Genomic DNA, 12,509 nt, shown 5'->3' on the forward strand with positions numbered 1-12,509 from the left:
TTTGAATTGACTCAACTATGCTCTGCGTCCTAGCGCTCCAGCTCGACGACCATAGCCCTTGCAAGGTTCCTGGCTAGAGCGGCTCTTATGACATCCAAATTCGCCGACGACAATCCTCGTTTCCCTCCATATGCATGTCCTTCTTGGCCATACATTCCCAGATACTCGGCACTCTTGTGGGATGTGCAAATATATTGCAAACATCGCATGAGCTCATAAGTATCAGCAACTCCAAATACAACTTGCGTGCCCTCCAGCATTGGCAAAGCATCTAGCAATAGCATACCCCAAAAGGAATGAGGAGCAATCCCGCTAGTCATCAATAAAATAATCTTTGATGCAGCTTTATAATGGTCTCCTGTTTTATACCATTCTCGGACTTGTTGATAGGCGTTGAAGAATTCTATGGCCGGTATATCGGTTTTTACAGTTACAAGTCCATCAACCAGTATTCCTGTTTTATGACATTCACTCATGGCTGCGTTGACTAGAACTGCAGCGCGGTGTGGTTCTCCGGCGAGGGCGTAATGAGTCAAGGCTTGGACTAGATGTCCACGGTGTAGTTCAACTTGGGCCATGATTCGATGTACTTCCTTCTCGACCAAGTCTAATTTATGTTTATGGGCTAGTTTTAATATCCTCTCTACTTGTGCTGGTGATGATGATGGTGAATGGTGCAAGATGGTTTCAATCATATATGGTAGACCGATAGTTGGACAATACGACAAGTATTCGACCCCCATGACGAACAACTCTGGATGAGGTAGCAGCTGCTCGGCATAGTTGAGTATCGTCCATTCTCTCATATTTGAGCGTTGTGAAGCAGCAGCAAACTGCAGGAAAGTAAGCGTGTTAGACATCCATACATTGGGTCTAAACACAAAAGCCCGCTTACCTTGTCTTCTTCCCATAACGTTGATAGCGTAGACTCAGCCAATAAACCTCGACTGCTCAAATCACCGAAGGTGCGATTACCATTATTACTACCACCTATTCTAATTGATTTGCCATATCGATCTAGCACATCAAATAGATGTGTCACGAGCCAGAAATCTATATGTGCACAATGGCGTCTAGCAGCCATCATATCCTGATGAATGAATGCCACCAGTGCAGCATCCAGTGGTTCTGACTTGTCTATTATATAGTTGAGTGGGAATAGAAGCTCAGAGAGCTCGGTAGCTTTAATTGACGGTCGAGAATACATGGCTAGAGCCACAAGACCCTCTCGCCAATCAGCACTCTTCTCTATAATAGTCTTTTCATCACCACTCAATATTTTGAAGAGTACCTTAAAGCCTTCAACATCCTGTGTTCGAGTGCCTAGTTTGTCTACAAGTGCATTGGAAGCTAGAGCAGACAAGCATGATTCTCGAATGGCTTCAAATCGTTCGTCTACTTCGATAATCGACATCTTACTAGTGACTTGTCGTACTATCTGTTTCACTCTATTCACAGGCCCCTTTGGCGAGTCCTTATAATATGGCAATCGTTCCAGCAGCGCTACAGCTATAGTATGCATCCCTCGTAGCGTACATTGATGCACGTATTGCCAAAAGCTCTTGTTTGCTGCAAGTGCTTCTCCAGGCAAATCATTCAATGCCGAAGCGACTTTAGGAGATGGACCTCGATAGTTGGTATTCAGCCATGATTGCAATACTGTGGATATAGGTATCATATCGTCCAGATTCATATATATGATTTCACACAACTCCCATATAGAATGCATTGATTGGAATACTTCGACCTCGGATTCATGCGTGTCCCTATCTAGTGATTTTATATGATGTTTGAGCTCTGTTCTGTATAATGAGCTGACAGTGACGATGTGCTCGGCAGTCACTCTCGATGCATATGCCACATCATTATCGTCAACCCCACCATACAACCCACTAGCATCATCATCGTCTTCCACATCCATCATCATCGTAGAATGCGAATTATTGCTGCTTCTCGTTGGGTTGGTAGCCAATATCGTTGGATTTTGCAGCGTGGCATAAATCTCAAACGTGCGTTCCACGAACAGTTTGCGTGTTTCGTTGAATGGTTTTAATGCTACTACAGTTACTTGTTGGTCCTGTGCGTGCTTTACGTGTGCTCGTTGTCTGGAAGTTTGGTCGAGATGTTCGATTGGCAATCTCGCAGCAGGATGCACTGCGATGGAATCACCCCATGGAGCCAGTCGGCCTCGTAATGAGCGATTCAATGCTAAAAGAGATGTACGGACTGTGCCTTCTTTGCATATGCCCTGTGGTAGCATGAGAAATTTAAATGTTGGCAACTTGCTGATGCAAACACGAGCTGATATAACATAGACGTCTTTTGAGCATACCAGTTTCAGTAGTGGTGGAGCCACATTTTCATACGCCTCCCTCACTTCTTCTTCGAGATCCATCTCCATTTTGGCTTGCGTCAAGTTGTGTTTTGCTTGAGCTTCAAATTTCAAGTCGCGTAGATTTTTTTTCCCACTCGCGCTTGAAGCATCCAAGTATGCATATTCTATGTTCTATATATTGTGTTGTGGGGTATCTGTGCATCAGAAAATGTTTACAATATTATTTTGCAAGTAATTATTTGGTATGCGATTGTCTAGACATGACAGAACTGAACTGCAAAGGGTCCAGAGCTCCTACCCAATCTGCAGTCTCCTGTTCATTGCCAGCTTGGAAAAGGTAGCTTCGACTATTCGAATACATGCTAAACGTATTCGAACGCTGCGACAAAAACAGGTGTCAAAGTCAAGACAGACAAAAAAGGCCATCACATAATGCACTTACGTGTAAAAGTTCTTCAATATCAGTATCCCATTGCACGCGTACATCTCTGACAGTGATAATGTTGATTTCGTCCCTGAGAGAATCATCGACATACATAAATAGATACGGTCGTTGTAAGACGAAATACCGACGATTCCATGTAGCATTGGGGTTGAATACAAGTGGCGCTGATGATGACGACGATAAAGTTCCTTTGGCATCATCTGGCGTATGAAGATAGCCTCTATGCGTAACCACGGGACTATGAAAATTGACGATTAGAGCTACATTCGGATGGTAAAACAGTGAGACGCAAGGCTACTCACTTCCGTTGAGGAATAGCCTTGACCTCCATAGCCCACGTGGCTCCCACTTCATCACCATCATCACTTCCACTGCCACCAGACTCGATGCCAAGCAGTGTATCATAATATTTCTTAGAAGAGGATCGTACCAATCCCTTCCATAACTCCACAACTCGGCGTTCAATTTCTCCCGAATCATCAGCACTCCATGCCCCAATATTACCACGAGAATTGACCCATTCGCTAGCTTCCAACCACCGACCTCTCCAGACTTCAACATCTCGTTGAAGTAAGGATTTTTCATGGTCCTGGATGTATTTAGCTACTAGTTCACGTCCGCGCGGTGTCCATCCATTCAATACTTCTTCACCACGGACGTATTCGTTGCCTGTATCAAGAGCTCTCCAATATGATGTGCGTGATGGGAGTTGTTTGACCAAGAGTTCGAATAAGGAGGTAGCATGTGTTATTAGGGTTGGAGGAGTTCCACCAACCAATGAGGATATAAAGTTGGAGAGTCGACCCGGGGATAATATAGGCGCTGGTGGCATACGTGGCAAGACCACAAATGAGATTAATGTTGAGAATGAAAGAGTGGAATCAACTGCCCCTCTGCGAAAAAAAACTGTCAACTGAAGAGAGTAAAGACGCAACCTAACATCTTACAGCAACCTTACCCATCAACAACAGCCTCAACCGATAGCGTAGCAAAGACCTTCTTGCCATCCTCAGTCTCTCGATCCGTCTCAGGAGATCCAGATTCCCAAGTAAATACAACATCGACTTGAGCCTTTCCAGCACTCAAATCCTTGGAAGCTTTTTGTCTCGCAATCTCATCATGCCTGATATACACAGTGCGACCACTTCCATTCAAACTATTAACACCATTATTTACATTCGAGATATGACCTTGTATAAGCGATACTACCGAGCTCCTATTATTGGGACCGGCAACGGATGATCGAGCAGATGATGGCGTAGAATGCATTTGGACTACTGAATTACGAGCACTAGGACCTGATGCTGATGATTTGCGCGGTGTATATGCAGATTCAATATAAGCACCACCGATTGATATGCTGGTGATTCGCATAGACGTTATATATTTGGGATCGGAGGAATAGCGGATTCGAAGGGCAATACGTCGTTGTAATCCTTGTCGTAATTGGAAGATGGGTGTAGTTGTTTGAGGAAGTGTGCATTGTATAGGTACATCTCGGAATTCACCATCAGAGCTCAATTCCAAGACTCGGGTTTGCAAGATGGCATCAAGTCTTGTCTTTTTACCTTCTGCAGTTGTTGTTGTGGATTGGAAGGTTGATGTGGAACTACGTCTCAAGTTCGCCACTTGAGTTCGTGAAGAGTTCAGAGAGCTTCCACTGTTTTTAGTACTATTACCAGGTAACGGCATGGATCTAGCAATGACTTCAACAGTCTTCCATACGTTGGGAAGCTCTTGTCGATTATGGCCATTAGATCCGTGTCCCATATATACAATCTTTCCCCGCCCAATACCATCACTACTACCAGACCTACTAGTTATTCGTTCTTGGTCTTGTTTAATCTTCATTTCAGCAGCTCGTTTGCGTATTGTAGCAACAATGCTTGTTGACTGTGCCTCCGCTAATTCAGATTCAATCTCTTCAGGACTCTTGACTACACTGGGTCTTTCAGCATCGGGCAAACGAGGTGACGAGTCAAGACTTTCATTCGACAAAATGTCATCTACCTCAGAGCGGAATCCAAAGACTTCGGCAATAACTTCAGAAACTTCCTTCCTTCTTCTTCCGAACACTTCAATTTCAATTGTCCCTCGTTCTATGATCTGCTTTACATTTTGATCGACCTTGAGACTGATGGTTTGCGAAAAGTTCCATGTTATCGGATAACGGCCAAATCCAATAGCGGGTTCAGTGGAATATATCTTATCCTTTTCTACACTGGCTCCGTTGCTAAACGTACTCAATCGTAACTGAGCATGCACTTGCGTCCAATCAGATTCACTAATTCCAGACAGCTGCGTGATACTGACTTCGAATATTAAATCAGTTCCAATGACCAACTCATCCAAATCGGAATATTGAGATGTCTGTAATGGTAGTAGTCTTGGATTGCCCATAGTGGGTGTCGACACCGAGCCAACTGGTTCAATCTTGAGTTTGAGCCAACCTAAAATATCACCTTCACTGCTAAATACTGACGACACTACTTCTTTACTTGTACGACGAATCAAGTTACGTGCTGATATATATGTGGTTCCTATCTGTGTAAACCATGGTCGAGACTTGCTACCTGGACGTCCACCGAAGACTGCATCTACATCAGTAGGTTTGGTTATCGGTGTGATGGGTGAGTTCAGAGTACCTTCATAGTAATTAAACATGGCACGCATATATGGAAGGCGTTCATTCAGATACGAGAGTGGCCAGACATAAACGCTATACTCACAGGGTGAAGAATGTTGGTAGCGGCTCAGAATAACAAAAAAATATTACTGACGTCTGGAAGCACGGCGTCTTGCTCACCTTTCATGTTTAGCATCCAACACAAGCACTCCAATCCCAACTTGAGACGATCCACCAGTTTCCTCATCCACATTATCATCGTCGTAGCTGGGACTAGTGACATCAGAGACTTCCCAGAAACTAGTCTTTTGTGATAAATGTCCACAGAATGGAGCGTAGGCGACACCGGCAGCCAGTTCAATTGACATGACATTAGCTTCCTTCAAGATCTTCTTCAAACCTTCTAATTGTTTGGAGAAGGAAACCCATCGTCTGCCGCGCCATTTCGTCCCTGCTTTCGTCATCAATTGCAGTTCTTGCTCTGATAGTGCATTGACGTTACTACCATTTATATTATTGGCATTGTTATAAGCAGCACGTAACGAGTCACCAGAGATCTTGCGATATAAAGCTGATCGTTCAGACTCGAGTTTACGTTCTAGAGTTTTCAATCGTTCACTCTCTCGAGCGACTTCCTTCTCCATTCTTGCTATAGCAGACCCACCGACTGTGATCTGTAGACCTCCTACAGTTATGACGGACACGTTCTGTCTAGGCGATGATTTGTTTGATGAAGGACTTCGACCATACGAGTGATCTGATCCTATATTCATGCCAGCTTCCATATCAGCAATATGCGTTCTGGCGAGACTGATCTCTTGCTCCAATTCGGCAATCTTTTGGGCCTGATCGTCCCATTCTTCCTTCTTGATTCTATCCTTTTGTGTTGGTTTGACGGAAGCAGGTTTCTTGAACGGTTCCATGGTTATGTCCGAGCCGCTGCTATATATGGAGCTGGCAGTTTGGGCATCCCATTGTTCACGCTCTTTCACAGCGAAAGACCAGTCCACTACAGAGGAAGACAGGGGAGGCTCTGGTGAAGCATTTCGAGAACCAGCTGACGAGTCTAGTGAAGGTCTCCGAGGGTCTGGCGATGCTGTCCGTATAAGTTGTTGGTGATTCCGATCACGTTGAAGTTCTTGAGGATGATTGAAGCGGAAAATATGATCACCAATAATGATTCTATATGCTGATTTAAGTCGCTAGTGAGAAAAGGAAAGGTAAGCAGCGAGCCAACAAAAAATATGATTCAATAACAGATGCACTCACCTTCTTGCCATCAATTCTCCTCCCGTTTACCAGTACAACAGCACGTTCATTATCAGATGGAGTAACCGTCACTGATCCATCATCATCAGTGGCGAAATGACAATGATCTGGTAGTATGTTATCTCCTGTTAAACCGATATCTGGTGATGGATGTGTTCCTGCTCGCCCGACTCTGGTGATTAAAGGTGAAATTTTGTAGATGAGGCACTCTGACATGAATGGGTCTTCGTTTAGATTGACCAGATGAGGGATGGTTTTGGGAGTATAGACACCTCCTACACCATTAGGCGATGTAACATCCAATACAATACCAAGTTCTTCCAAAGCTACCAGGTTTAAGTAGTTAGTCGTAAAGAAAGAAAAAAGATAGTGCACGTAAAAGTCATACCTCGATCTCTATCATGTTGAATGGTCTCAGTCTTCCTAAGCTTATCTTCATAACTTTCCATCATTTCATCCAACAATTTCTTACTAGCTAGCAACTCATCCTGAACACCCTGTATAGCCTCCTCTCCACCCATCGTCAAATCCACCATGCCTCGTACAGTCTTGGAAGAAGAGTACGAATCTAGCTGACTTCTCAACCGTTCCACTTCTTCTTGTAACTCTCGAATAAACCTGCCATTGGCGTCCTCGTTCACGACAGGCGTGTTGATAACCTTTTTGGCTCGTTCTGCGAACCTAAAATGTTGATATATAAAAATCAAGTCAATTGCTTTATTTCGTTATGAGATAGTGATCAGCAACGAATGGATTTCGTTCAGACCTGAGTGTTGATAAAGTTTCGTTATGGCAGCTATCGGTTGGTGATACTAGAGCCAGTAGTGTTGTTTTAGAGTTGCCTCCAAGACAATCCTTTAGCAACCACGTCAAAACCTATATAAAAAAAACTAAGAACGGTAGCATGTTGGATTTGCCGAGCAGCAGTGCACTTACCGAGTCACGATACGGAATATGCAAACTCGAATTATTAGCCTTTGTACTCCTTTCAGCCAATAGTGATATAACTTTACACAAACTTGTCAGACTCTTATTGATCTGAGAACCTTCTTTGAGTCTCACTCCCGATGTCCCCGACACGTCAGCTCGCTCAGATCCCGCGAGATCCACAAAACACGCTCGAGACAACTTTTCAGTCGTCATTTGCGTGGTGGGATCTACGTGTTTCTGAGTTATGGTAAGGACAAACACAGCATGAGATCGTGATGATGTGTCATTCATGTTGGTAGCAGCTACTGTTCGTGACTTGTTGCCTGCTAGAAGTAACGACAGTGTTTCTGAATGGGATGACACGACGGATTTCGATAGGTCTTCGACGTATGGGCCAAGTGACGGATGTTCTCGTACTCGAAGATTGCCACGATTGTTGGGATTCAGCAAGTCTCGTACTTTTTCATTATAGATTTCCATGTATGATACTTCAAACTAGTATGAGCCAAATGTGGTAAGAATGGATCAAACTTGATATCGAACAGAACGAGACGTATACCTCTCTCCTCCAACTTGACTCTTCTTCTGCGCCCAGTATAGCTTCACACATAAGTCCTACCAGTCCCGTTTCCGTATTGTTTCCCATCATGGTATACGTCTTTCCAGCACCAGTCTGACCATATGCAAGTACACATACATTATATCCTAGAGGTAAAACGTGTTACAAACTATGATGCGCCAGAACCAATCGAGGACATACCTTGAAGTACATGATCAACCAACTCCTTCCCCACAACATCATAAACGTGCTGTTGCGATGCGTAATGAGGACGATCCTGAGCAGTGCTCCAAAGACAGTGATCGAATGTAAACGTGCGCTGCAATGGATCGTCGTTGAGGCTGGGATCCGAAGCTGAGGGGGACTGGATTCCCGAATGTGATGTTGATGATGACAACAGAGACTGATATGGTCTTGCTAGTAGCGCATGGGTCTTATCTGGAAAGTCCAGGATAATGCGAGCACGTTTCTGTTCTTCCTTGAGCGATAATGGTCTGGCTCGAAGCACAACCTGGAATTGAAATTTCAAAACTTTCGTTGAATTTTCACGATGTCATTGATCTGGATTCAATGCTCTGCTTTACCTTGACTGCCGACATGTGTAAAAATAAATAATCCTTTCAGCTGTATTGCTACTCTATGAGGTTTTGAACATCATCATTCACATGTGACACGTCTGTTTTACTTTTTGACACAAGGCAACATGTATCAGGCGCCACTGCTACAGACAAGAACGCCTTGACAGTACTACCAGATGGACGCGTCGGGATCTGCGGAAATGTTCCGTTCGTGTCGTCTTTGTTCCAAACGTTGCAATTGCTACTGGTCAAACATTCGCGTTGACCCGATGATTCCTTCACTGTCCATTTGACTGCATATGCTCAAATCTGATGCCAAAAGCTATGAGAGGATCCTATGCGTTGCTGATTCAAGCCAGAAGCCGTAGTAGCTGAGACTTGGAGCGAATGACGCCAATTGCGACACGTCACCTGACCCAGTATGAAGCTCACTGAGAGGATATATTTTCTGGTATTCATATCACATAGAAAATCGACGTGATCCCATTCTCATCGTCGATGTTCGATGTGTACTCGTCAACTCTGAAATTTCAAAACGTCTGTACGTGAAAAATTTGATGGACACGTTTCAAGAGTATGAATACGCAACCAAATTCATTTAAACACTGATGCTGACGCGAAACTATGCTGGAACGTGCCCTGTCGCAGTGTTTACAAAAAACTCAACTTTTTTTTGCAGAAACGTTGCATCTTATTACCAGAACAAACCCACTACATTCTAGCTAGGCACACCCCATAGATAGGATGTCACAAGGCCACGATCGAGATCCATGTCCCTACGTAATCATAAACGACTGTGGAGGAGCCTTTGCCATGGGCAGCATAGGAGGTGCTCTTTGGCACTCCTTCAAAGGCTACCGCAACTCGCCTCGCGGAGAACGCTTCTCAGGTGCAATCACAGCTATAAAAGCCCGTGCTCCCGTCCTAGGTGGTAACTTTGCTGTCTGGGGTGGTCTCTTCTCAACATTTGATTGCACAATCGCTGCAATCCGTCAAAAGGAAGACCCGTGGAATTCTATAGCTAGTGGAGCGGCTGCTGGTGCTGTATTGTCTGCCAGAGCGGGGCCACGTGCCGCTGCTATGAGTGCTGTTGTAGGAGGCGTCTTGTTGGCGTTGATGGAGGGGATTGGGATTGCTATTGGGAGAGCTAGTGCTGGAGCGTTTAAGCCTGTTGCTCCTATTATCCCGGATTTGCCTGCTGTTGCTCCAACTGCGCCATTGTCGCCTTATGCTGATGGAGTCGCACATAGTAGTAGTAATAGTAAAGCGAGCAGTGACGCAGACAAACAGGATGCTTGGCTGAATAATGCATCTGCTGGACAAGGAGAAGGAGCCACTCCTCTAGCGTCATCGCCCCCAGCTCAACCACAGCCACCAGCCAAACCTAAAGGTCGCTTTGGCTTCATATAAGCGTAAATCATAGTATTCAACAACCTTGTTTTTGGGTATTATCGTACATAGAACATAAATTCATCCTCTTCTCAACATTCCATCATGTTTTCCGTTGGTTGGAGAGCGCTTGCGCATGCCGGTCACAAACACCCTTCGATTGTATATTTATACTAAAACACGCCCCAATCTCATACTTCGGAATTCCTACAATTCTATACAATAAGGATTTACTATCGTGTTTACCACCTAATCAAGACTATACTACTCAATCAAAGCATTCACGACGTGTTGAATGTTAAAGTTACAGGGGAAGTCATCGTATTCATCTCCACCAGCCTTGTACAACTTGTCAACGGCGGTTGAATATTTTTCTGGATGTTCTGCTTTGTAAGTGGTCAAATCCGCAAGCACTTCGTTATACTGTTCTAGAGTGATATCTAGTCCGTTCACACCAGGGTTTTGAAGGCAGAGAGTCAACTGTTTTACACAAGTCAAGAATCTGTAAGTAGAGTAGTCATATGCGATGCAATGCATAACAACCACACCAACTCACGGCTGCAATGACAAAGGCAACAACAGGCACAGAATAGCTCGTCATCTCCCACTTCTCTGCTGGACCGCCATTGCCTCGAAAAGCAATCCCCAATGCTCGAGCTAGCACAGGACTCGAGTATTCATTGGTATCGTGTATATGGTTTTGGGTTGCGAGCAAGTCTTGAGCTGCTTCGTTCACGTCAATTGGGTTTTCCAATAACTCGCCCAAATTGTCCATAATGGCTTTTATCAAGACTGAACGGAACTTGGGAATGATGTGAACGATCTATAAGGCAGGCGGATAGATGTTAGTCAACAACACAGAAAGGGGGGGAATTCTAGTACAACGCTACTGTCAGCAAGAGCTACAAACTTGCCGTATTGATAGGAAGAGCGTTTGCATAGCCATTGGGATTGTTATAAACTATAGCTGATGCTTGTTGATACAGATCAATCCCCTGAAGAAAGACCGAGTATACGTCAGAAGCTGGTAGCCAACCCCAAAAAACATCATTCAGAAGATCTTGAAATACTCACCTCCGGGAAGAAGGACATATCACACGCATCGCGACAAACGACATCAATAAACGACGCATCCAACGGCACATTCTTTGATGCAGTTGGACCAAGTGGCGCTTGTCTCGTAGGATGCGCATCTTTACTACTACCGCTGGTGCTGCCAGTAACACGAAGCGGTGTTGATTCTTTACTATTGGCTCCACTGCCGTTACCATTAGTTGATGCAGATGACAATACGCGTGGTTCAGCTGAGTTGTCGATTGACTGTTGTCTGGTGCCTGCTTGTGGTGGAGGAACCCATTTTTCCATTGACTGTCCAGCGAGTTTGACGTATTTCTTTTCTAGTTTCGTCAGTCGTGGAGTACTAATGAAGGATGTAAGATATGTTGGAGTTAAAACGTCGAGGGTGACCGCTTTGAGATAACACCAACCACAACGCAAAGTGACGACATCTTTTACCTATCAGTAATAAACTTGTCCAAACCTTTCTGCATTGTCTTTACTCGTTTCAGCAACTTCATCAACGGGTGGTCTGCAGGCACATCTTCTTCGGCTGATGTCTCCTAAAATCAGGAGCAACCATGTAAATAAAAAAGCTAGAACGGTGATTTTCATGATAAATACAAAGTAAAGTACCTCTTCAAGCCGTCGACGTTGAGAAGATGGACTTGCTTTCACCACAGATGGCAACGGTTGTGATTTGGAAGCTGATGGTGTACTGTCACTTGGTTTGGTCTGCTTGGTCTTTTTAAACTTTCTGAATTCTTCGACATCATCGTCGTCTTCTATTGCTCGCTTAGACGACGAAGTCCCGCTCATCCTTGTCCTGGTGTCTTTAAATTAATTGCTGTAACAACACGAGCAGCAAGCTTACACGGCTCTTCAAACACAACAATCGTACCCTGGATCGTACCCTGGATCGTAACGGTATGACTACGCGATTCCTTGGTTTACAAATTATTTATTTTAACTTTACACATTTGAACAAAGATTTACACGACATGAATTCACGTTTTACACATCCGATTTCACTTCCTTTTTTCAGTTGGCAAAAAGTCTTGACCTCTTACCCAGCGTCCACAGAGTCTGAGATGCATGCTCATATTGTTCTGGGTGTGCATATCTAAAGTCCTCTAACGCAGCAACTGCCTTGGATGTCTTTTTCTTGCCGTCAAACTGTGCTGTCTGGAAGAATGGATTCCTAAGACAATGTTCCAGCTGAACGGGCAGAGTGTAGACTTGTTAGTGACAGGGATTGGATTCCAAGACCGATGTAAAGTTGATTACCAGAGCAGATGTAAAAGCGATTGTTGGCAGACTAT

General features: G+C 44.3%; 2 protein-coding genes across 2 annotated transcripts; one reads left to right on the forward strand and one right to left on the reverse strand.

Annotated features, from left to right (window-relative positions):
* Nucleotides 1–29: 29 nt before the first annotated feature.
* Nucleotides 30–8,763, reverse strand: SmJEL517_g04804 (uncharacterized protein; the record flags this gene model as incomplete). Its single annotated transcript, XM_031170732.1, has 15 exons — nucleotides 30–833; nucleotides 896–2,248; nucleotides 2,333–2,506; nucleotides 2,634–2,714; nucleotides 2,778–3,018; nucleotides 3,083–3,673; nucleotides 3,739–5,499; nucleotides 5,587–6,608; nucleotides 6,676–7,001; nucleotides 7,064–7,356; nucleotides 7,442–7,551; nucleotides 7,612–8,100; nucleotides 8,165–8,310; nucleotides 8,366–8,675; nucleotides 8,749–8,763. 15 exons carry the CDS (start codon nucleotides 8,761–8,763, stop codon nucleotides 30–32), a joined length of 7,716 nt encoding a protein of 2,571 aa, XP_031023293.1.
* A 723-nt stretch (nucleotides 8,764–9,486) lies between these two features.
* SmJEL517_g04805 (uncharacterized protein) lies at nucleotides 9,487–10,152 on the forward strand (the record flags this gene model as incomplete). Its single annotated transcript, XM_031170733.1, has 1 exon — nucleotides 9,487–10,152. One exon carries the CDS (start codon nucleotides 9,487–9,489, stop codon nucleotides 10,150–10,152), a length of 666 nt encoding a protein of 221 aa, XP_031023292.1.
* Between the last annotated feature and the right edge of the window lie 2,357 nt (nucleotides 10,153–12,509).

This window comes from Synchytrium microbalum (assembly GCF_006535985.1).
Source record: "Synchytrium microbalum strain JEL517 chromosome Unknown SmJEL517_scf0036, whole genome shotgun sequence".
Classification (NCBI taxonomy): domain Eukaryota; kingdom Fungi; phylum Chytridiomycota; class Chytridiomycetes; order Synchytriales; family Synchytriaceae; genus Synchytrium; species Synchytrium microbalum.